The sequence below is a fragment of the Callionymus lyra genome, chromosome 14 (genome assembly GCF_982586985.1).
Source record: "Callionymus lyra chromosome 14, fCalLyr1.hap1.1, whole genome shotgun sequence".
NCBI lineage: Eukaryota > Metazoa > Chordata > Actinopteri > Syngnathiformes > Callionymidae > Callionymus > Callionymus lyra.
In genome coordinates this window covers 580,117-606,807 of record NC_141831.1, presented here as the reverse complement: position 1 = coordinate 606,807, position 26,691 = coordinate 580,117, and the positions used below count along the sequence as shown (strand labels likewise).

General features: G+C 39.8%; 2 protein-coding genes across 3 annotated transcripts in view; one reads left to right on the top strand and one right to left on the bottom strand.

Annotated features, from left to right (window-relative positions):
• Window positions 1–716: 716 nt before the first annotated feature.
• Window positions 717–16,454, bottom strand: LOC148065622 (carotenoid-cleaving dioxygenase, mitochondrial-like). 2 transcript variants are annotated; one of them, XM_087807571.1, is made up of 11 exons: window positions 16,351–16,454; window positions 8,340–8,544; window positions 3,757–3,968; window positions 3,434–3,549; window positions 3,227–3,329; window positions 2,656–2,784; window positions 2,436–2,596; window positions 2,213–2,380; window positions 1,756–1,887; window positions 1,377–1,670; window positions 718–1,258 (listed from the first exon to the last, which is right to left on the bottom strand). In XM_087807571.1, the coding sequence occupies exons 1-11, from the start codon at window positions 16,373–16,375 to the stop codon at window positions 1,142–1,144; spliced, it is 1,662 nt and encodes a 553-aa protein (XP_087663697.1). In that variant the 5' UTR covers window positions 16,376–16,454; the 3' UTR covers window positions 718–1,141. The 2 variants fall into 2 exon arrangements, with proteins under 2 accessions (XP_087663698.1, XP_087663697.1); XM_087807572.1 differs by lacking the exon at window positions 8,340–8,544 and having other exon boundaries at window positions 717–1,258; window positions 16,351–16,418.
• A 670-nt stretch (window positions 16,455–17,124) lies between these two features.
• snx19a (sorting nexin 19a) overlaps window positions 17,125–26,691 on the top strand; it is an 18,468-nt gene continuing 8,901 nt past the window's right edge. Inside the window, exons 1-3 of the mRNA XM_087808057.1 lie at window positions 17,125–18,537; window positions 23,781–23,916; window positions 23,984–24,084. Coding sequence (XP_087664183.1) covers window positions 17,125–18,537; window positions 23,781–23,916; window positions 23,984–24,084 — 1,650 coding nt within the window. The remainder of the gene's footprint in view (window positions 18,538–23,780; window positions 23,917–23,983; window positions 24,085–26,691) is intronic.

Sequence of the window (26,691 nt, the reverse complement as noted above, 5' to 3'; positions counted from 1 at the left end):
ACCTGAAGGCATCGCCTCGGCACTTGAAGGCATCGCCTCGATGCCTGAAGGCATCGCCTCGACACTTGAAGGCATCGCCTCGACGCCTGAAGGCATCGCCTCGGCACTTGAAGGCATCGCCTCGACGCCTGAAGGCATCGCCTCGGCACTTGAAGGCATCGCCTCGACACCTGAAGGCATCGCCTCGGCACTTGAAGGCATCGCCTCGACGCCTGAAGGCATCGCCTCGGCACTTGAAGGCATCGCCTCGACACCTGAAGGCATCGCCTCGACGCCTGAAGGCATCGCCTCGACACTTGAAGGCATCGCCTCGACACCTGAAGGCATCGCCTCGACACTTGAAGGCATCGCCTCGACACTTGAAGGCATCGCCTCGACGCCTGAAGGCATCGCCTCGACACTTGAAGGCATCGCCTCGACACTTGAAGGCATCGCCTCGACACCTGAAGGCATCGCCTCGACACTTGAAGGCATCGCCTCGACACCTGAAGGCATCGCCTCGACACCTGAAGGCATCGCCTCGACACCTGAAGGCATCGCCTCGACACTTGAAGGCATCGCCTCGACGCCTGAAGGCATCGCCTCGACGCCTGAAGGCATCGCCTCGACACCTGAAGGCATCGCCTCGACACCTGAAGGCTTCGCCTCGACGCTTGAAGGCATCGCCTCGACACTTGAAGGCATCGCCTCGACGCTTGAAGGCATCGCCTCGACACTTGAAGGCATCGCCTCGACACTTGAAGGCATCGCCTCGACGCCTGAAGGCATCGCCTCGACACCTGAAGGCATCGCCTCGACGCCTGAAGGCATCGCCTCGACACCTGAAGGCATCGCCTCGGCACTTGAAGGCATCGCCTCGACACTTGAAGGCATCGCCTCGACACTTGAGGCTGAAATAATAATAATAATAATAATAATGATAAGAAAGACAATAAGAAAGTCGAAGGTTTTTGGCAACAACTTGATTCTGGAAATGGATCCTAAGAACCAAACACTCAGTGACGGATCAGAAAGACTGTGAGACCATGTGTTCTTGAAGAGCAGGTTCTTGAGGTCCAGGTGAGCATTAGTACCATATCTTTGAAGCTATATTATGCTACGACGACGACTGGACTCGTTTGCACGGATCAGGTGGTCCGAGTCAAGCGGAAGCGTGGAAGGTTCCGTGGAAGCCGTACGGCATCAGCACCGGCACGCTGGCCCGACCCAGTTCCTCGAACGTCCTCGCGTCCAGAACCAGGAGGAAGTTTTTCTCTGCCTGCAGAAAATGAAACATGAAGAACCATCTGAACTGAAGGATGAAGAACGTCCTCCAGAAGAATCTTCTTCATGGATGACATTATGACACATGAAGGTCACATGACGTGACCTCTGACCTGTGACGGGGACAGAACCACGGCGATGACGACGCCCTCGTCCTCGTCCACGGCGTCGGGCGACGGAACAAACGCCGGCTCCGAAGGATAGAACCCGTCCTGGTGCCAGACCTTCAGAGTCTTGTCCTTCAGGTCCATCTTCAGCAGAGAGTCTCCCACCAGGTGTCTGAACCCGCAGCCGTAGAAGAACCTGTAAGGTCGCGTGTTGCAGCGGCTGTAGTTGATCTGCGGGAACTCAAGGCCACCGTACTCCAAGAGGTCGTCGCCATGGAGATCCTCGGGTCGGCAGAACACCTGAGAACAAAAGAAAGATTATCTTCACGAGTCAACGACCAGCTCAACGTGTGCGTCTGTCATGTGACCTCCAGGTGTTGCTCACCTGATCTTTGCCGGTCAGAACACACGTGGCGTTACTTCCGGGTCGAGTGTTCAGGTTCTGACCCGCTGGACCGGCGACACTGAGAGGGAGGACGAAGCGTCGAGGGAAGATCTGGTGCATGGAGTTGTAGACCTGCAGGGACACGAGACCCGAGTTCTAATGAGGAACTCTTGACCAGCTCTTACAACATCTTCTCGCAGTGGCCAGTGGCTCCGCTATGAGGACCATCCGTGGAAGAGTGACTTGGAACCATGACTTGATAACGTTTCCACGACGACTTATTGAAACGACTTTGAATTATCGTTGAACTTCACCTCGAATTAAACGCGTCTCAAAACCATCTGAGCGTCTTGGTCTTCCCAGGACAAGGACACTGAAGACACTGAACAAGCATCATCTCAGGCCTGATCCTCCCAGTGATGGTCTGACGTGAGAATCATCTAAAAAAGGTACTGACCGCGTCCAGAGCTTCTCCAGACTTGCGCAGATTTTGCAAGTTGTAGTTTCTGATGGTTTCTCCGTCGTCGTAGCAACACATGTCCAGCATCAAGAGGTCGTCCTCCTCGAAGGCGTTGATCTGGTGCAAGGCGGTCATGGGCTCGCCGAGGTACTTCACAGGACTCGTCTGAAACACATGAGCCGTGGGAGTCCAGGTCCCGGTGCTGCTGAAGAAGTCCTACCTGGCCGGTGCGCTTGTCCACCACGTGGAACACCGTGTCCTGGTCCGGGTCCCAGTAGATGCTGTCGCTGATGCTCTTCCCTCGGAGCTTCCCTGTCACGATCTTCAGCAGGTCCAGCTTGATGGGCTGCTCGATGAACACCACGTAGTTCTGCGACATCGCTGTGGACCACGAAGGTTCTGAGACGACGGACGGACGGCTGGACTCGGGAGGATCTCACCGAAGCTGTGGTAGTAGGACGGGTGGGACTTGTTTGCAGGGACGATGGAACAGAGAACTTTGGCCCCTTGTAGAGTGTCTTCTCCAAGGTTCTTCTCAGGCGGGACGCAGATGATGTTGTACAAGGCTCCTGATGATGGTTTGGGGGAGAAAGGACGACCTTCATGGACCTGGTTCTGACTGAACTCACAAAGACTAGTCCAGAGGAGCTTTTTTGACTCTTCAGGTCACACTCATTCAACTCTCACGACCAGGTCACACCCACAGACACCAAGGTCAGGTCACAGACACCAAGGTCAGGTCACAGACACCAAGGTCAGGTCACAGACACCAAGGTCAGGTCACAGACACCAAGGTCAGGTCAGAGACACCAAGGTCAGGTCACAGACACCAAGGTCAGGTCACAGACACCAAGGTCAGGTCACAGACACCAAGGTCAGGTCACAGACACCAAGGTCAGGTCAGAGACACCAAGGTCAGGTCACAGACACCAAGGTCAGGTCACAGACACCAAGGTCAGGTCACAGACACCAAGGTCACGTCTGACATTCGTTGTTTCAAGACGTACAAACCTTTCCTTCCGTACGAGTTCCCCATGTTGTAAGTGGTTCCATCAGGGTCGTAGTGCGGGTGAGCTGTGGCTCCGTTCACAGCGATGAACCTGCTGAAGTCCACCTGAGAGGTCACAGGTCAAAGAAGGTCAGGTCGTGTAGGTCACGTCATGGTTATCAAAGCTTCGGAAACCCTTGGACAGAAGGTCAGAGGTCAGAGACGAGTACCTTCTCCAGCGTCTCAAGGGTCTCAGGGTCGATCCTGTGGATGAAGTTGGTCTCGGTGGAGACGAAGAAGTCCTTCTTGTACTTGACGACGTTCACGGAGGCGTTATCTGTGGGCTCTGAGCAGAACATGGTGTTTCCTCAGTAGAACGTCTGAGGCTCGAGGTCACATGAAGGTTTAGTTACATAACGTAACACGACACCGAGGCAGAACCAGAACATCTTGACTGGATTATGTCCAGATGGTTTATGTAACAGCAGGAACATGTTGTTTCCACTCTGAGCTTCACGTCTTCATCACAGTCATGCAGGAATTCTTCACTCACTCAAGGGCTCGAAGCGAGACAAGAACCTCTCGAAGATGTTCTTGCACGGGTCCGGCAGGGCCACGGTACCAAACTCCGACATCACGATTCGATTCTTCTCACTGTTCTTCTTGTAGGCCTCGCTGTTCAGGAAGCGACTGGTGTAGGTCACATGACCGTCTTCCATCCTGAAGCGGTGGAGCATCGCCATCCCGTCGAACCAGTGGTTGAAGCTGCAGAAGGTGTTGAAGAACTTCAGATGTTCCCTGTCTCAACTCACTGTGTTCCCAAACTCAAACTTCAGATGTTCTCAACTCACTGTGTTCCCAAACTCAAACTTCAGATGTTCTCAACTCACTGTGTTCCCAAACTCAAACTTCAGATGTTCTCAACTCACTGTGTTCCCAAACTCAAACTTCAGATGTCCTCAACTCACTGTGTTCCCAAACTCAAACTTCAGATGTTCTCAACTCACTGTGTTCCCAGACTCAAACTTCAGATGTCCTCAACTCACTGTGTTCCCAAACTCAAACTTCAGATGTTCTCAACTCACTGTGTGTTCCCAAACTCAAACTTCAGATGTCCTCAACTCACTGTGTTCCCAAACTCAAACTTCAGATGTTCTCAACTCACTGTGTTCCTGAACTCAAACTTCAGATGTTCTCAACTCACTGGGTTCCCAAACTCAAACTTCAGATGTTCTCAACTCACTGTGTTCCCAAACTCAAACTTCAGATGTTCTCAACTCACTGTGTGTTCCCAAACTCAAACTTCAGATGTCCTCAACTCACTGTGTTCCCAAACTCAAACTTCAGATGTCCTCAACTCACTGTGTTCCCAAACTCAAACTTCAGATGTTCTCAACTCACTGTGTTCCCAAACTCAAACTTCAGATGTTCTCAACTCACTGTGTTCCCAAACTCAAACTTCAGATGTTCTCAACTCACTGTGTTCCCAAACTCAAACTTCAGATGTTCTCAACTCACTGTGTTCCCAAACTCAAACTTCAGATGTTCTCAACTCACTTCAGATGTTCTCAACTCACTGTGTTCCCAAACTCAAACTTCAGATGTCCTCAACTCACTGTGTTCCCAAACTCAAACTTCAGATGTCCTCAACTCACTGTGTTCCCAAACTCAAACTTCAGATGTTCTCAACTCACTGTGTTCCCAAACTCAAACTTCAGATGTTCTCAACTCACTGTGTTCCCAAACTCAAACTTCAGATGTCCTCAACTCACTGTGTTCCCAAACTCAAACTTCAGATGTTCTCAACTCACTGTGTTCCCAAACTCAAACTTCAGACGTTCTCAACTCACTGTGTGTTCCCAAACTCAAACTTCAGATGTCCTCAACTCACTGTGTTCCCAAACTCAAACTTCAGATGTTCTCAACTCACTGTGTTCCCAAACTCAAACTTCAGATGTTCTCAACTCACTGTGTTCCCAAACTCAAACTTCAGATGTTCTCAACTCACTGTGTTCCCAAACTCAAACTTCAGATGTTCTCAACTCACTGTGTTCCCAAACTCAAACTTCAGATGTCCTCAACTCACTGTGTTCCCAAACTCAAACTTCAGATGTTCTCAACTCACTGTGTTCCCAGACTCAAACTTCAGATGTCCTCAACTCACTGTGTTCCCAAACTCAAACTTCAGATGTTCTCAACTCACTGTGTGTTCCCAAACTCAAACTTCAGATGTCCTCAACTCACTGTGTTCCCAAACTCAAACTTCAGATGTCCTCAACTCACTGTGTTCCCAAGCTCAAACTTCAGGTGTTCTCAACTCACTGTGTTCCTGAACTCAAACTTCAGATGTTCTCAACTCACTGGGTTCCCAAACTCAAACTTCAGATGTTCTCAACTCACTGTGTGTTCCCAAACTCAAACTTCAGATGTCCTCAACTCACTGTGTGTTCCCAAACTCAAACTTCAGATGTCCTCAACTCACTGTGTTCCCAAACTCAAACTTCAGATGTTCTCAACTCACTGTGTTCCCAAACTCAAACTTCAGATGTTCTCAACTCACTGTGTTCCCAAACTCAAACTTCAGATGTTCTCAACTCACTGTGTTCCCAAACTCAAACTTCAGATGTTCTCAACTCACTGTGTTCCCAAACTCAAACTTCAGATGTTCTCAACTCACTTCAGATGTTCTCAACTCACTGTGTTCCCAAACTCAAACTTCAGATGTCCTCAACTCACTGTGTTCCCAAACTCAAACTTCAGATGTCCTCAACTCACTGTGTTCCCAAACTCAAACTTCAGATGTTCTCAACTCACTGTGTTCCCAAACTCAAACTTCAGATGTTCTCAACTCACTGTGTTCCCAAACTCAAACTTCAGATGTCCTCAACTCACTGTGTTCCCAAACTCAAACTTCAGATGTTCTCAACTCACTGTGTTCCCAAACTCAAACTTCAGACGTTCTCAACTCACTGTGTGTTCCCAAACTCAAACTTCAGACGTTCTCAACTCACTGTGTGTTCCCAAACTCAAACTTCAGATGTTCTCAACTCACTGTGTTCCCAAACTCAAACTTCAGATGTCCTCAACTCACTGTGTTCCCAAACTCAAACTTCAGATGTTCTCAACTCACTGTGTTCCCAGACTCAAACTTCAGATGTCCTCAACTCACTGTGTTCCCAAACTCAAACTTCAGATGTTCTCAACTCACTGTGTGTTCCCAAACTCAAACTTCAGATGTCCTCAACTCACTGTGTTCCCAAACTCAAACTTCAGATGTTCTCAACTCACTGTGTTCCTGAACTCAAACTTCAGATGTTCTCAACTCACTGGGTTCCCAAACTCAAACTTCAGATGTTCTCAACTCACTGTGTTCCCAAACTCAAACTTCAGATGTTCTCAACTCACTGTGTGTTCCCAAACTCAAACTTCAGATGTCCTCAACTCACTGTGTTCCCAAACTCAAACTTCAGATGTCCTCAACTCACTGTGTTCCCAAACTCAAACTTCAGATGTTCTCAACTCACTGTGTTCCCAAACTCAAACTTCAGATGTTCTCAACTCACTGTGTTCCCAAACTCAAACTTCAGATGTTCTCAACTCACTGTGTTCCCAAACTCAAACTTCAGATGTTCTCAACTCACTGTGTTCCCAAACTCAAACTTCAGATGTTCTCAACTCACTTCAGATGTTCTCAACTCACTGTGTTCCCAAACTCAAACTTCAGATGTCCTCAACTCACTGTGTTCCCAAACTCAAACTTCAGATGTCCTCAACTCACTGTGTTCCCAAACTCAAACTTCAGATGTTCTCAACTCACTGTGTTCCCAAACTCAAACTTCAGATGTTCTCAACTCACTGTGTTCCCAAACTCAAACTTCAGATGTCCTCAACTCACTGTGTTCCCAAACTCAAACTTCAGATGTTCTCAACTCACTGTGTTCCCAAACTCAAACTTCAGACGTTCTCAACTCACTGTGTGTTCCCAAACTCAAACTTCAGATGTCCTCAACTCACTGTGTTCCCAAACTCAAACTTCAGATGTTCTCAACTCACTGTGTTCCCAAACTCAAACTTCAGATGTTCTCAACTCACTGTGTTCCCAAACTCAAACTTCAGATGTTCTCAACTCACTGTGTTCCCAAACTCAAACTTCAGATGTTCTCAACTCACTGTGTTCCCAAACTCAAACTTCAGATGTCCTCAACTCACTGTGTTCCCAAACTCAAACTTCAGATGTTCTCAACTCACTGTGTTCCCAGACTCAAACTTCAGATGTCCTCAACTCACTGTGTTCCCAAACTCAAACTTCAGATGTTCTCAACTCACTGTGTGTTCCCAAACTCAAACTTCAGATGTCCTCAACTCACTGTGTGTTCCCAAACTCAAACTTCAGATGTCCTCAACTCACTGTGTTCCCAAACTCAAACTTCAGATGTTCTCAACTCACTGTGTTCCCAAACTCAAACTTCAGATGTTCTCAACTCACTGTGTTCCCAAACTCAAACTTCAGATGTTCTCAACTCACTGTGTGTTCCCAAACTCAAACTTCAGATGTCCTCAACTCACTGTGTGTTCCCAAACTCAAACTTCAGATGTCCTCAACTCACTGTGTTCCCAAACTCAAACTTCAGATGTTCTCAACTCACTGTGTTCCCAAACTCAAACTTCAGATGTTCTCAACTCACTGTGTTCCCAAACTCAAACTTCAGATGTTCTCAACTCACTGTGTTCCCAAACTCAAACTTCAGATGTTCTCAACTCACTGTGTTCCCAAACTCAAACTTCAGATGTTCTCAACTCACTTCAGATGTTCTCAACTCACTGTGTTCCCAAACTCAAACTTCAGATGTCCTCAACTCACTGTGTTCCCAAACTCAAACTTCAGATGTCCTCAACTCACTGTGTTCCCAAACTCAAACTTCAGATGTTCTCAACTCACTGTGTTCCCAAACTCAAACTTCAGATGTTCTCAACTCACTGTGTTCCCAAACTCAAACTTCAGATGTCCTCAACTCACTGTGTTCCCAAACTCAAACTTCAGATGTTCTCAACTCACTGTGTTCCCAAACTCAAACTTCAGACGTTCTCAACTCACTGTGTGTTCCCAAACTCAAACTTCAGACGTTCTCAACTCACTGTGTGTTCCCAAACTCAAACTTCCCGGGACCGTTGCGAAGGAGACTTCCATGAATCCAGGCTGGGATGGTTCCTTGGATCTCAGCAGTGATGGGTTCAAGGGTCTCCTTGGTGGTCTGGATCAGAGGAGCTATAGTCTCAAGTCCCGACAGAACCAACAACGTGTTTTTCTTGGTCTCATGGTTGACGTCCAACGAGTCGGATTCTGAAGCAACACAGGAAACACAAATATGATCCTGAACTGTTGTGTAGATCCCAACAACAACAACAACAACAACAACAGTAATGTCAATGCTAATGATAACAACAATAATAGTAATTTTAATGCTAATAATAACAACAATAATAGTAATTTCATTGCTAATAATAACAAAAACAATAATAGTAATTTTAATGCTAATAATAAAAACAATAATAGTAATTTTAATGCTAATAATAACAACAATAATAGTAATTTTAATGCTAATAATAACAACAATAATAGTAATTTCATTGCTAATAATAACAAAAACAATAATAGTAATTTTAATGCTAATAATAACAACAATAATAGTAATTTTAATGCTAATAATAACAACAATAATAGTAATTTCATTGCTAATAATAACAACAACAATAACAGTAATTTTAATGCTAATAATAACAACAATAATAGTAATTTCATTGCTAATAATAACAAAAACAATAATAGTAATTTTAATGCTAATAATAACAACAATAATAGTAATTTTAATGCTAATAATAACAACAATAATAGTAATTTCATTGCTAATAATAACAACAATAATAGTAATTTTAATGCTAAAAACAACAACAATAATAATAGTAATTTTAATACTAATAATAACAACAATAATAGTCATTTCATTGCTAATAATAACAAAAACAATAATAGTAATTTTAATGCTAATAATAACAACAACAATAACAGTAATTTTAATGCTAATAATAACAACAATAATAGTAATTTTAATGCTAATAATAACAACAATAATAGTAATTTTAATGCTAATAATAACAACAATAATAGTAATTTTAATGCTAATAATAACAACAATAATAGTAATTTTAATGCTAATAATAACAACAACTGTTAGGGGTTTTTGTGTTTCCATGAACCTCCTCAGCCTCGTACGTGGAATGAAGGACAGACACATGGATGAGTTTAAGAAAAATGCTCGTTTAGTGAATTATGCAAAAGTCAGAGACAAACTTACGTGAACACGGGCGCTAGCAAGCAGAGATCTATCAACAGAGATCTATCAACAGAGAGATCTATCAACAGAGATCTATCAACAGAGAGATCTATCAACAGAGATCTATCAACAGAGAGATCTATCAACAGAGAGATCTATCAACAGAGAGATCTATCAACAGAGATCTATCAACAGAGAGATCTATCAACAGAGAGATCTATCAACAGAGAGATCTATCAACAGAGATATATCAACAGAGAGATCTATCAACAGAGATCTATCAACAGAGAGATCTATCAACAGAGATCTATCAACAGAGAGATCTATCAACAGAGAGATCTATCAACAGAGATCTATCAACAGAGAGATCTATCAACAGAGATCTATCAACAGAGATCTATCAACAGAGATCTATCAACAGAGATCTATCAACAGAGAGATCTATCAACAGAGATCTATCAACAGAGATCTATCAACAGAGATCTATCAACAGAGAGATCTATCAACAGAGAGATCTATCAACAGAGATCTATCAACAGAGATCTATCAACAGAGATCTATCAACAGAGAGATCTATCAACAGAGATCTATCAACAGAGAGATCTATCAACAGAGAGATCTAGCAACAGAGATATCTATCAACAGAGAGATCTATCAACAGAGATCTATCAACAGAGAGATCTATCAACAGAGATCTATCAACAGAGAGATCTATCAACAGAGATATCTATCAACAGAGATCTATCAACAGAGAGATCTATCAACAGAGATCTATCAACAGAGAGATCTATCAACAGAGATCTATCAACAGAGATCTATCAACAGAGAGATCTATCAACAGAGATCTATCAACAGAGAGATCTATCAACAGAGATCTATCAACAGAGATCTATCAACAGAGATCTATCAACAGAGAGATCTATCAACAGAGAGATCTATCAACAGAGAGATCTATCAGCAGAGATCTATCAACAGAGAGATCTATCAACAGAGATCTATCAACAGAGAGATCTATCAACAGAGAGATCTATCAACAGAGAGATCTATCAACAGAGAGATCTATCAACAGAGATCTATCAACATAGAGATCTATCAACAGAGATATCTATCAACAGAGATCTATCAACAGAGAGATCTATCAACAGAGATCTATCAACAGAGAGATCTATCAACAGAGATCTATCAACAGAGATCTATCAACAGAGAGATCTATCAACAGAGATCTATCAACAGAGAGATCTATCAACAGAGATCTATCAACAGAGATCTATCAACAGAGATCTATCAACAGAGAGATCTATCAACAGAGATCTATCAACAGAGAGATCTATCAACAGAGATCTATCAACAGAGAGATCTATCAACAGAGATCTATCAACAGAGATCTATCAACAGAGAGATCTATCAACAGAGATCTATCAACAGAGATCTATCAACAGAGAGATCTATCAACAGAGATCTATCAACAGAGAGATCTATCAACAGAGAGATCTATCAACAGAGAGATCTATCAGCAGAGAGATCTATCAACAGAGAGATCTATCAACAGAGATCTATCAACAGAGAGATCTATCAACAGAGAGATCTATCAACAGAGAGATCTATCAACAGAGATCTATCAACAGAGATCTATCAACAGAGAGATCTATCAACAGAGAGATCTATCAACAGAGATCTATCAACAGAGAGATCTATCAACAGAGAGATCTATCAACAGAGAGATCTATCAACAGAGATCTATCAACAGAGATCTATCAACAGAGAGATCTATCAACAGAGAGATCTATCAGCAGAGAGATCTATCAACAGAGAGATCTATCAACAGAGAGATCTATCAACAGAGATCTATCAACAGAGAGATCTATCAACAGAGATCTATCAACAGAGATCTATCAACAGAGATCTATCAACAGAGAGATCTATCAACAGAGATCTATCAACAGAGATCTATCAACAGAGAGATCTATCAACAGAGAGATCTATCGCAGACGTCTTCGAATGCCAGAACGCAAAGATCAGACAAAATGGTGGATCTTTATAGTAGAATATTCAGGTTAACGCCTCTAGTCAAATGTGAAGGTAGGATTGGTCAGTGACTGTAAACATTTGATTCTAAGATGGCCGTCGCACGTGATCGTCGTGGAAATTTACCAAAAGTTGTTGTTTTCAAGAATCTGTTCCCAGCGACTTGTGTCCTTCAGAGTGAATTCTCAAACAGGTGTCCAGACGTCCTGGAATCTGGGATTGTTGTGTCTTTCTGTGTGTGTGAGGGTTTGTGACCTCGGCCTTGTGTTGTGAACCTGAGTTTAGTTTAAGTGAATGCAATGCAAGAATAGGATTATTTAATATGAATTAAATATGTAAGATTATCAGTTAATCAAGTGACTATTTGAAATGTGTGTTAAATCTAGATGATTGATTACAGTAAAGTTGTCATTTCCTTACAACAACAATTACAGTAATTTTAATGCTAATAATAACAACAATAATAGTAATTTTAATGCTAATAATAACAACAACAATAGTAATTTCATTGCTAATAATAACAACAACAATAATAGTAATTTTAATGCTAATAATAACAACAACAATAATAGTAATTTTAATGCTAATAATAACAACAACAATAACAGTAATTTTAATGCTAATAATAACAACAACAATAACAGTAATTTTAATGCTAATAATAACAACAATAATAGTAATTTTAATGCTAATAATAACAACAACAACAATAACAGTAATTTTAATGCTAATAATAACAACAATAATAGTAATTTCATTGCTAATAATAACAACAATAATAGTAATTTTAATGCTAATAATAACAACAACAATAACAGTAATTTTAATGCTAATAATAACAACAACAATAACAGTAATTTTAATGCTAATAATAACAACAATAATAGTAATTTTAATGCTAATAATAACAACAACAATAACAGTAATTTTAATGCTAATAATAACAACAATAATAGTAATTTTAATGCTAATAATAACAACAACAATAACAGTAATTTTAATGCTAATAATAACAACAATAATAGTAATTTTAATGCTAATAATAACAACAATAATAGTAATTTTAATGCTAATAATAACAACAACAATAATAGTAATTTTAATGCTAATAATAACAACAATAATAGTAATTTTAATGCTAATAATAACAACAACAATAACAGTAATTTTAATGCTAATAATAACAACAATAATAGTAATTTTAATGCTAATAATAACAACAATAATAGTAATTTTAATGCTAATAATAACAACAACAATAATAGTAATTTTAATGCTAATAATAACAACAATAATAGTAATTTTAATGCTAATAATAACAACAACAATAACAGTAATTTTAATGCTAATAATAACAACAATAATAGTAATTTTAATGCTAATAATAACAACAATAATAGTAATTTTAATGCTAATAATAACAACAATAATAACAGTAATTTTAATGCTAATAATAACAACAATAATAGTAATTTTAATGCTAATAATAACAACAATAATAGTAAGTTTAATGCTAATAATAACAACAACAATAATAGTAATTTTAATGCTAATAATAACAACAATAATAGTGATTTTAATGCTAATAATAACAACAACAATAACAGTAATTTTAATGCTAATAATAACAACAATAATAGTAATTTTAATGCTAATAATAACAACAACAATAACAGTAATTTTAATGCTAATAATAACAACAATAATAGTAATTTTAATGCTAATAATAACAACAATAACAGTAATTTTAATGCTAATAATAACAACAATAATAGTAATTTTAATGCTAATAATAACAACAATAACAGTAATTTTAATGCTAATAATAACAACAATAATAGTAATTTTAATGCTAATAATAACAACAATAATAGTAATTTTAATGCTAATAATAACAACAATAATAACAGTAATTTTAATGCTAATAATAACAACAATAATAGTAATTTTAATGCTAATAATAACAACAATAATAGTAATTTTAATGCTAATAATAACAACAACAATAACAGTAATTTTAATGCTAATAATAACAACAATAATAGTAATTTTAATGCTAATAATAACAACAATAATAGTAATTTTAATGCTAATAATAACAACAATAATAACAGTAATTTTAATGCTAATAATAACAACAATAATAGTAATTTTAATGCTAATAATAACAACAATAATAGTAAGTTTAATGCTAATAATAACAACAACAATAATAGTAATTTTAATGCTAATAATAACAACAATAATAGTGATTTTAATGCTAATAATAACAACAACAATAACAGTAATTTTAATGCTAATAATAACAACAATAATAGTAATTTTAATGCTAATAATAACAACAACAATAACAGTAATTTTAATGCTAATAATAACAACAATAATAGTAATTTTAATGCTAATAATAACAACAATAACAGTAATTTTAATGCTAATAATAACAACAATAATGACAGTTTGGTGTCACATGTCGTGCATGTGAGTCCTGATGATTCCAGACTAACAAGTTGCATCTGACACCGTTTATAGGATCAAGTCCATGAACACGTTCAGTTGCTTTTGCACAATCATGAACGAGCGTGAACGAGTGTGAACGTGCGTGAACGAGCGTGTGCGTGCGTGTACGTGCTTGAACGAGCGTGAACGTGCGTGAACGAGCGTGAACGAGCGTGAACGTGCGTGTACGTGCACGGTAGAGACGCACGTCACGTGATGAAAAAACAACATGAACAAACGCTCAGGATTCTTAATGTTTGAACGAGAGACGAGTTTTTAACTGATGTGTTTAAGAATCTTCGTTTGTTCCTGAGAAACATGACTCACGGGTCAGTGAGAGGTCATCGCCATGGAAACACACGTCAACACACGCAAATAAAGGTGAACAAGAATGTAACGTAATTAAAACAAGAATGTAACGTAATTAAAACAAGAATGTAACGTAATTAAAACAAGAATAAAACGTAAATAAAACAAGAATATAACGTAAATAAAACAAGAATATAACGTAAATAAAAACGTAAATAAAACAAGAATATAACGTAATAAAAACAAGAATGTAACGTAATTAAAACAAGAATGTAACGTAATTAAAACAAGAATATAACGTAAATAAAACAAGAATATAACGTAAATAAAAACGTAAATAAAACAAGAATATAACGTAATCAAAACAAGAATATAACGTAATCAAAACAAGAATGTAACGTAAATAAAACAAGAATATAACGTAAATAAAACAAGAATATAACGTAAATAAAAACGTAAATAAAACAAGAATATAACGTAATCAAAACAAGAATGTAACGTAATTAAAACAAGAATGTAACGTAAATAAAACGAGAATATAACGTAAATAAAATAAGAATATAACGTAAATAAAAACGTAAATAAAACTAGAATATAACGTAAATAGAACACGAATATAACGTAAATAAAATAAGAATATGACGTAAATAAAACGTAAATAAAACGAGAATATAACGTAAATAGAACAAGAATATAACGTAAATAAAACGAGAATATAACGTAAATAAAATAAGAATATAACGTAAATAAAAACGTAAATAAAACGAGAATATAACGTAAATAGAACAAGAATGTAACGTAAATAAAAACGTAAATAAAACAAGAATATAACGTAAATAGAACAAGAATGTAACGTAAATAAAAACGTAAATAAAACAAGAATATAACGTAAATAGAACAAGAATGTAACGTAAATAAAAACGTAAATAAAACAAGAATGTAACGTAAATAAAAACGCAAATAAAACAAGAATGTAACGTAAATAAAAACGTAAATAGAACAAGAATGTAACGTAAATAAAAACGTAAATAGAACAAGAATGTAACGTAAATAAAAACGTAAATAGAACAAGAATGTAACGTAAATAAAAACGTAAATAGAACAAGAATGTAACGTAAATAAAAACGTAAATAAAACAAGAATGTAACGTAAATAAAAACGTAAATAGAACAAGAATGTAACGTAAATAAAAACGTAAATAAAACAAGAATGTAACGTAAATGATAACGTAAATAAAACAAGAATGTAACGTAAATAAAAACGTAAATAAAACAAGAATGTAACGTAAATAAAAACGTAAATAAAACAAGAATGTAACGTAAATAAAAACGTAAATAAAACAAGAATGTAACGTAAATAAAAACGTAAATAAAACAAGAATGTAACGTAAATAAAAACGAGAATAAAACAAGAATGTAACGTAAATAAAAACGTAAATAAAACAAGAATGTAACGTAAATAAAAACGTAAATAAAACAAGAATGTAACGTAAATAAAAACGTAAATAAAACAAGAATGTAACGTAAATAAAAACGAGAATAGAACAAGAATGTAACGTAAATAAAAACGAGAATAAAACAAGAATGTAACGTAAATAAAAACGAGAATAAAACAAGAATGTAACGTAAATAAAAACGTAAATAAAACAAGAATGTAACGTAAATAAAAACGTAAATAGAACAAGAATGTAACGTAAATAAAAACGAGAATAGAACAAGAATGTAACGTAAATAAAAACGTAAATAAAACAAGAATGTAACGTAAATAAAAACGTAAATAGAACAAGAATGTAACGTAAATAAAAACGAGAATAGAACAAGAATGTAACGTAAATAAAAACGTAAATAAAACAAGAAAGTAACGTAAATAAAAACGGAAATAAAACAAGAATGTAAGGTAAATAAAAACGTAAATAAAACAAGAATGTAACGTAAATAGAACAAGAATATAAATGTAAATAAAGGTATAATAAACATGAGTCGCACCTGATAGGTTCTTCTTCACGGACATGTTGTCGAACCAGAACCTTCTCCAGCATCTGCTCCTGCATCCACGCGTGGACCAGCTTCTCTCTGTGCACGAGCTTCTCTCTGTGCACGAGCGTCACGCTGTGCACGTTACGCAACCGCGTGACGTAAGAGCTCTGCACACGGCACTGCACAAGTATTGACGCTGGAGACTTTATTGTGAAGAATCTACTTCCGGTTGAGCAAAAGTTAAAAGTATGACGTCATGTTGTCCAGGATCTTCACGTGACCAGTGTTTGAAACAACTATTAGTTCAAACATCTGATGATTCAAAACGTGACGTGTCGCTTCTGTGACGTCACACTTATCATCTGCATCGGTGTGTGGAGCAGCAGCGCCACCAACAGGTCAGGGTCAGACTGCAGCTCCTCGTGTCTGCAGGACCAGGTGAGGTCAGTGGACCTCCTCACCTGGTCACTCTTCGTACACCTGTGGGAATAGAAACACAAATAGAATCAAGTTCTAATGTTGTCCTCGAGTCTCTGGTGGTCACATGATCAACATCGACTGAAGACTTTAATGTTTGTATCTTTTGATTGTTTACACAAAACATAATAAAGTATATTTCTGTCTCAGATCCACGACCTTCAGTGAAGCCACACAAGTCCTCCAGGCCTAAAGTCTGATCCAGATTATCCAGGATTAAGGACTTGTTGCTTCTGCTGCTGCTGTCGTAGCAACACTTGTGGATCGTTGTGTGTTTGAAGTTCCTGAAGGTCGTGAACCTCAGAGATGTCTTCACGCGAGAGCTTCAGGAACTGGACCCTGCCGGAGTTCCTGGGTCAGCGGAGGGTCCTGGGCTTCGGCGCCGTGTTGACCTGGCTCCTCCTCTTCCACCTTCTGGTGAACGTCTGGCTCTTGTGCATCTTCACGAGTCTGCTGGTGGTCCTGGGCAGCTGGCTGGGCTCTCGGGCTCTCCTGGACGCCAACAGCCTCCTGCACCTGGAGCACTTCCTGCCCCTGGGCAAGGCCAGTCTCCCGCCCGCCTCGCCGGAGCACGAGTGGCGCCTGAACCACGAGATCAACGGCGCGGTCCACAAGGCCGTGCGAGACTTTGTGTCGTCGTGGTACCGGACCCTGGTCCCGGGCGAGGAGGGTCAGTTCGAGGTGGCGGTGAAGGACCTGATGCTGCAGGCGGTGATGGAGCTGAAGGAGCGAGCCCGGCAGGTGGACAGGAAGCTGCTGGTCCAGGCGCTGCTGGAGATGTACGGAGGTCACCTGCAGAGCTACATGACGGCCAAGAAGATCCAGGCCTCGCAGCAGGAGCAGGTCCAGCTGTGGCAGGTCTACAGGGAGGTGGACTCGCCTCACCCAGCCGTGACCTCGGAGTCCACTGAGCTCAGCTGGTCCAGGACTCTGGTCAACCTAGTCCTGCATGTCCTGGTTCCCTTCCCTCAGCTGGAGACTCGGACAGGAGCCTTCATGGTCACAGAACTGATCACCTGCAACGTGATGTTGCCCCTCATTGGCCGAGTCTCAGACCCGGACTGGCTCAACCAGACCATCCTGGACCTGGTCACCAGGAGCAGAGAAGCTCAGGAGGTCCAGAGACCTGAACTCCCAGATGGAGGCCTTTACAGAAGCCCTGGTCCGGAGGAGTCCTGGTCCACGTGTCGGTCTCTGTCCAGCAGCAGGTCTGACCAGGAGGACCATCAGAGCTCGTCCTCCCACAGCAGCATGTTCAGCCTGACGTCTGCTGGTCCGGTCCAGAAGTGCCACAAAGTTCTCCTCACCCCGTGTCAAGTCCACTGCTGTTCCCTCGCTTCTGGAAGTTCCTCCTGCGAGTCCAAGAACCCGTCGCTGGACTCGCTGACTCGCTCGGACTCAGAGGACGACGAGACCCGAGACTGTGACTGCAGCCCGTCCCCGAACCTCTGCCTGAACCTGAAGGACAACGAGGACTTCGGCTGCTTCGGTCCACTGAAGGGTCTCGGACCCAAGGCGGTCGCTCCCGACTACTCCCTGTGGCCGGCAGCTGACGGACAGAAGGGTTCGACCAGTTCCTCTGAGAGGTCCTGCTCCCACAGCTCGGAGACCTCAGGAAGTCCCAGCGCGACCCTCAGCATCAGGAACCTCCAGATCTGTGGAACCGTCAGTTCGCGAGAACATCGAGGCTCAACACACTCAACACTCTACACAGTCCAGGTACCATCTGGACCCTGCTCGCTGTTGAAGGATATCACAGGAATTCATTCAAATATTGTGGTTTTTTTATCCCTTATGTTGTCTCAGGGTCAAAGGTCAATGACCTCCCTGGCCTCCAGAAATACATTGACCTTTGACCCTGAAACAATACAAGGGATGAAAATGTCATTAATGATAAAAAAAATGTATGAGTCACATGATGGTCTGTGAGTCACATGATCGTCACATGATGGTCTGTGAGTCACATGATCGTCACATGATCGTCACATGATCGTCTGTGAGTCACATGATCGTCACATGATCGTCTGTGAGTCACATGATCGTCACATGATCGTCTGTGAGTCACATGATCGTCACATGATCGTCTGTGAGTCACATGATCGTCACATGATCGTCACATGATCGTCTGTGAGTCACATGATCGTCACATGATCGTCACATGATCGTCTGTGAGTCACATGATCGTCTGTGAGTCACATGATCGTCACATGATCGTCACATGATCGTCTGTGAGTCACATGATCGTCACATGATCGTCTGTGAGTCACATGATCGTCACATGATCGTCTGTGAGTCACATGATCGTCTGTGAGTCACATGATCGTCACATGATCGTCACATGATCGTCTGTGAGTCACATGATCGTCACATGATCGTCTGTGAGTCACATGATCGTTTGTGAGTCACATGATCGTCACATGATCGTCTGTGAGTCACATGATCGTTTGTGAGTCACATGATCGTCACATGATCGTCTGTGAGTCACATGATCGTCACATGATCGTCTGTGAGTCACATGATCGTCACATGATCGTCTGTGAGTCACATGATCGTCTGTGAGTCACATGATCGTTTGTGAGTCACATGATCGTCACATGATCGTCACATGATCGTCTGTGAGTCACATGATCGTCTGTGAGTCACATGATCATTTGTGAGTCACATGATCATCTGTGAGTCACATGATCATTTGTGAGTCACATGATCATCTGTGAGTCACATGATCATTTGTGAGTCACATGATCGTCTGTGAGTCACATGATCATTTGTGAGTCACATGATCATCAAATGATCGTCTGTGAGTCACATGATCGTCACATGATCGTCTGTGAGTCACATGATCGTCTGTGAGTCACATGATCGTCTGTGAGTCACATGATCGTCACATGATCGTCACATGATCGTCTGTGAGTCACATGATCGTCTGTGAGTCACATGATCGTCACATGATCGTCACATGATCATCTGTGAGTCACATGATCGTCTGTGAGTCACATGATCGTCACATGAGCGTCACATGATCGTCTGTGAGTCACATGATCGTCTGTGAGTCACATGATCGTCTGTGAGTCACATGATCGTCTGTGAGTCACATGATCGTCACATGATCGTCTGTGAGTCACATGATCGTCTGTGAGTCACATGATCATCAAATGATCGTCTGTGAGTCACATGATCGTCTGTGAGTCACATGATCGTCACATGATCGTCTGTGAGTCACATGATCGTCTGTGAGTCACATGATCATTTGTGAGTCACATGATCATCAAATGATCGTCTGTGAGTCACATGATCATCAAATGATCGTCTGTGAGTCACATGATCGTCACATGATCGTCTGTGAGTCACATGATCGTCTGTGAGTCACATGATCGTTTGTGAGTCACATGATCGTCTGTGAGTCACATGATCGTCACATGATCGTCTGTGAGTCACATGATCGTTTGTGAGTCACATGATCGTCTGTGAGTCACATGATCGTCTGTGAGTCACATGATCGTTTGTGAGTCACATGATCATCACATGATCGTCTGTGAGTCACATGATCATCACATGATCGTCTGTGAGTCACATGATCATCACATGATCGTTTGTGAGTCACATGATCATCACATGATCGTTTGTGAGTCACATGATCATCACATGATCGTCTGTGAGTCACATGATCGTTTGTGAGTCACATGATCGTCTGAGAGTCACATGATCGTCACATGATCTTCTGAGAGTCACATGATCGTCTGTGAGTCACATGATCGTTTGTGAGTCACATGATCGTCACATGATCGTCACATGATCGTCACATGATCGTCACATGATCGTCACATGATCGTCACATGATCGTCACATGATCGTCACATGATCGTCACATGATCCTCTGAGAGTCACATGATCGTCACATGCTCGTCTGTGAGTCACATGATCGTCTGTGAGTCACATGATCGTCACATGATCGTCTGTGAGTCAAATGATCGTCACATGATCGTCTGTGAGTCACATGATCGTCACATGATCGTCTGTGAGTCACATGATCGTTTGTGAGTCACATGATCGTCTGTGAGTCACATGATCGTCTGTGAGTCACATGATCGTCACATGATCGTCACATGATCGTCACATGATCGTCACATGATCGTCACATGATCGTCTGTGAGTCACATGATCGTCACATGATCGTCTGTGAGTCACATGATCGTCACATGATCGTCACATGATCGTCTGTGAGTCACATGATCGTCACATGATCGTCACATGATCGTCTGTGAGTCACATGATCGTCACATGATCGTCACATGATCGTCTGTGAGTCACATGATCGTCACATGATCGTCACATGATCGTCACATGATCGTCTGTGAGTCACATGATCGTTTGTGAGTCACATGATCGTCACATGATCGTCTGTGAGTCACATGATCGTTTGTGAGTCACATGATCGTCACATGATCGTCACATGATCGTCTGTGAGTCACATGATCGTCACATGATCGTCTGTGAGTCACATGATCGTTTGTGAGTCACATGATCGTCACATGATCGTCACATGATCGTCTGTGAGTAACATGATCGTCTGTGAGTCACATGATCATTTGTGAGTCACATGATCATCTGTGAGTCACATGATCATTTGTGAGTCACATGATCATCTGTGAGTCACATGATCATTTGTGAGTCACATGATCGTCTGTGAGTCACATGATCATTTGTGAGTCACATGATCATCAAATGATCGTCTGTGAGTCACATGATCGTCACATGATCGTCTGTGAGTCACATGATCGTCTGTGAGTCACATGATCGTCTGTGAGTCACATGATCGTCTGTGAGTCACATGATCGTCACATGATCGTCACATGATCGTCTGTGAGTCACATGATCGTCTGTGAGTCACATGATCGTCACATGATCGTCACATGATCGTCTGTGAGTCACATGATCGTCACATGATCGTCACATGATCATCTGTGAGTCACATGATCGTCTGTGAGTCACATGATCGTCACATGAGCGTCACATGATCATCTGTGAGTCACATGATCGTCTGTGAGTCACATGATTGTCTGTGAGTCACATGATCGTCTGTGAGTCACATGATCGTCTGTGAGTCACATGATCGTCACATGATCGTCTGTGAGTCACATGATCATCAAATGATCGTCTGTGAGTCACATGATCGTCTGTGAGTCACATGATCGTCACATGATCGTCTGTGAGTCACATGATCGTCTGTGAGTCACATGATCATTTGTGAGTCACATGATCATCAAATGATCGTCTGTGAGTCACATGATCATCAAATGATCGTCTGTGAGTCACATGATCGTCACATGATCGTCTGTGAGTCACATGATCGTCTGTGAGTCACATGATCGTTTGTGAGTCACATGATCGTCTGTGAGTCACATGATCGTCACATGATCGTCTGTGAGTCACATGATCGTTTGTGAGTCACATGATCGTCTGTGAGTCACATGATCGTCTGTGAGTCACATGATCGTTTGTGAGTCACATGATCATCACATGATCGTCTGTGAGTCACATGACAGTTTGTGAGTCACATGATCATCACATGATCGTCTGTGAGTCACATGATCATCACATGATCGTTTGTGAGTCACATGATCATCACATGATCGTTTGTGAGTCACATGATCATCACATGATCGTCTGTGAGTCACATGATCGTTTGTGAGTCACATGATCGTCTGAGAGTCACATGATCGTCACATGATCTTCTGAGAGTCACATGATCGTCTGTGAGTCACATGATCGTTTGTGAGTCACATGATCGTCACATGATCGTCACATGATCGTCACATGATCGTCACATGATCGTCACATGATCGTCACATGATCGTCACATGATCGTCACATGATCGTCACATGATCGTCACATGATCCTCTGAGAGTCACATGATCGTCACATGCTCGTCTGTGAGTCACATGATCGTCTGTGAGTCACATGATCGTCACATGATCGTCTGTGAGTCAAATGATCGTCACATGATCGTCTGTGAGTCACATGATCGTCACATGATCGTCTGTGAGTCACATGATCGTCTGTGAGTCACATGATCGTCTGTGAGTCACATGATCGTCACATGATCGTCACATGATCGTCACATGATCGTCACATGATCGTCACATGATCGTCACATGATCGTCACATGATCGTCACATGATCGTCACATGATCGTCACATGATCGTCACATGATCGTCTGTGAGTCACATGATCATCTGTGAGTCACATGATCGTCACATGATCGTCTGTGAGTCACATGATCATCTGTGAGTCACATGATCGTCACATGATCGTCTGTGAGTCATATGATCATCTGTGAGTCACATGATCGTCACATGATCGTCTGTGAGTCACATGATCGTCACATGATTGTCTGTGAGTCACATGATCGTCACATGATCATCTGTGAGTCACATGATCGTCTGTGAGTCACATGATCGTCTGAGCATCACATGATCGTCTGAGCGTCACATGATCGTCTGAGAGTCACATGATCGTCTGAGCGTCACATGATCGTCTGAGCGTCACATGATCGTCTGAGAGTCACATGATCGTCACATGATCGTCACATGATCGTCACATGATCGTCACATGATCGTCACATGATCGTCACATGATCGTCTGAGCGTGTGATCAATAACTCTGTGATCGGTTGGTTTGGTCTGGAGACTCTATTTATACCAACATTGATATTCAATCATTTTCTATTCATTCATCCCTTAAGCGGTTGCAGGGAGACTGGAGTGTATCCCAGTATCATAGGGCGAGAGGCAGAGGACACCCTGGACAGGAAGCCACATTTTATATTGAAGTCAAAAGACTAAAACGATTTATTCACGTCTTAAAATGAAACTAATTCTTTATAAACATCAAACATTGAAACACTTTTAAAGTCACAGATTCAAACGAATCATCTTAACGTCGACAAACTTGTGTCTGTAGTTTGAAACCACAGCCGACCCTGAGGACGGACCGCTGCGACCTCTGACCTCGCACTCGGTGAACCGCAGGTACAGTGAGTTCCTGAACCTGCAGACGCGCCTGGAGGAGAAACCTGAAGTGAAGAAGTTCATCAAGAGTGAGGCGTGACCCCTGGTGACCTCTGGTGACCCCTGGTGCGAACCTAACGCTGCACCCTCTCTCAGGTGTGAAGGGGCCGAAGAAGATCTTCCCTGACCTGCCCTTCGGCAGCGCAGAGGGCGAGAGGATCGAAGCTCGTCGAGGTCAACTGGATGTGTTTCTGAAGGTAACTCACGTGATCTGCTGCCCCCTGGTGACCAGATGGAGGAAGGACTCGTTCTGTGATGAATATGTTCATTATTGTTTTGAGCGACAACAGTTGAGTTATTATGTCGGTACAAAAATGTTATTATTATGATGTTACACATGTTATTATGTCGTTACACATGTTATTATGTCGTTAAACATGTGTAACGACATAATAACATGTGTAACTACATAATAACATGTTTACCGACATAATAACATGTGTAACGACATAATAACATGTTTACCGACATAATAACATGTTTACCGACATAATAACATGTTTAACGACATAATAACATGTGTAACGACATAATAACATGTGTAACTACATAATAACATGTGTAACTACATAATAACATGTTTAACGACATAATAACATGTTTAACGACATAATAACATGTGTAACGACATAATAACATGTGTAACTACATAATAACATGTGTAACTACATAATAACATGTTTAACGACATAATAACATGTTTAACGACATAATAACATGTGTAATTACATAATAACATGTTTACCGACATAATAACATGTTTAACGACATAATAACATGTGTAACGACATAATAACATGTGTAATTACATAATAACATGTGTAACTACATAATAACATGTGTAACGACATAATAACATGTGTAATTACATAATAACATGTGTAACTACATAATAACATGTGTAACGACATAATAACATGTGTAACTACATAATAACATGTGTAATTACATAATAACATGTGTAACTACATAATAACATGTGTAATTACATAATAACATGTGTAACTACATAATAACATGTGTAATTACATAATAACATGTGTAACTACATAATAACATGTGTAATTACATAATAACATGTGTAACTACATAATAACATGTGTAATTACATAATAACATGTGTAACTACATAATAACATGTGTAACGACATAATAACATGTGTAACTACATTATAACATGTGTAACTACATAATAACATGTGTAACTACATAAAAACATGTGTAACGACATAATAACATGTGTAACTACATAATAACATGTGTAACTACATAATAACATGTGTAACGACATAATAACATGTTTACCGACATAATAACATGTTTAACGACATAATAACATGTGTAACGACATAATAACATGTTTACCGACATAATAACATGTTTAACGACATAATAACATGTGTAACTACATAATAACATGTGTAACTACATAATAACATGTGTAACGACATAATAACATGTTTACCGACATAATAACATGTTTAACGACATAATAACATGTGTAACGACATAATAACATGTTTACCGACATAATAACATGTTTAACGACATAATAACATGTGTAACGACATAATAACATGTTTAACTACATAATAACATGTGTAACGACATAATAACATGTTTAACTACATAATAACATGTGTAACTACATAATAACATGTTTAACGACATAATAACATGTTTAACTACATAATAACATGTGTAACGACATAATAACATGTTTAACGACATAATAACATGTGTAATTACATAATAACATGTGTAATGACATAATAACATGTGTAACGACATAATAACATGTGTAACTACATAATAACATGTGTAATTACATAATAACATGTGTAACTACATAATAACATGTGTAACTACATAATAACATGTGTAACTACATAATAACATGTGTAATTACATAATAACATGTGTAATTACATAATAACATGTGTAACGACATAATAACATGTGTAATTACATAATAACATGTGTAACTACATAATAACATGTTTAACGACATAATAACATGTGTAACTACATAATAACATGTGTAACTACATAATAACATGTGTAACGACATAATAACATGTGTAACTACATAATAACATGTGTAATTACATAATAACATGTGTAACTACATAATAACATGTGTAATTACATAATAACATGTGTAATTACATAATAACATGTGTAACTACATAATAACATGTGTAACGACATAATAGCATGTGTAACTACATAATAACATGTGTAATTACATAATAACATGTGTAATTACATAATAACATGTGTAATTACATAATAACATGTGTAATTACATAATAGCATGTGTAACTACATAATAACATGTGTAACGACATAATAACATGTGTAATTACATTATAACATGTGTAATTACATAATAACATGTGTAACTACATAATAACATGTGTAACTACATAATAACATGTGTAATTACATAATAACATGTGTAACTACATAATAACATGTGTAACGACATAATAACATGTGTAACTACATAATAACATGTGTAATTACATAATAACATGTGTAACTACATAATAACATGTGTAACTACATAATAACATGTGTAATTACATAATAACATGTGTAACTACATAATAACATGTGTAATTACATAATAACATGTGTAACTACATAATAACATGTGTAATTACATAATAACATGTGTAACTACATAATAACATGTGTAATTACATAATAACATGTGTAATTACATAATAACATGTGTAATTACATAATAACATGTGTAACTACATAATAACATGTGTAACTACATAATAACATGTGTA

Bases quoted from the DNA above. Each gene is read 5' to 3' on its own strand.
- LOC148065622 (XM_087807571.1), bottom strand. From the start codon at position 16,375: ATGTCCGTGAAGAAGAACCTATCAG. The intron at 2,785-3,226 runs GTTTGTACGTCT...AACCATCATCAG, and splicing joins GAACTCGTACGGAAGGAAAG to GAGCCTTGTACAACATCATC. The intron at 1,671-1,755 runs GTGAGCAACACC...TTTTGTTCTCAG, and splicing joins TTCTGACCGGCAAAGATCAG to GTGTTCTGCCGACCCGAGGA.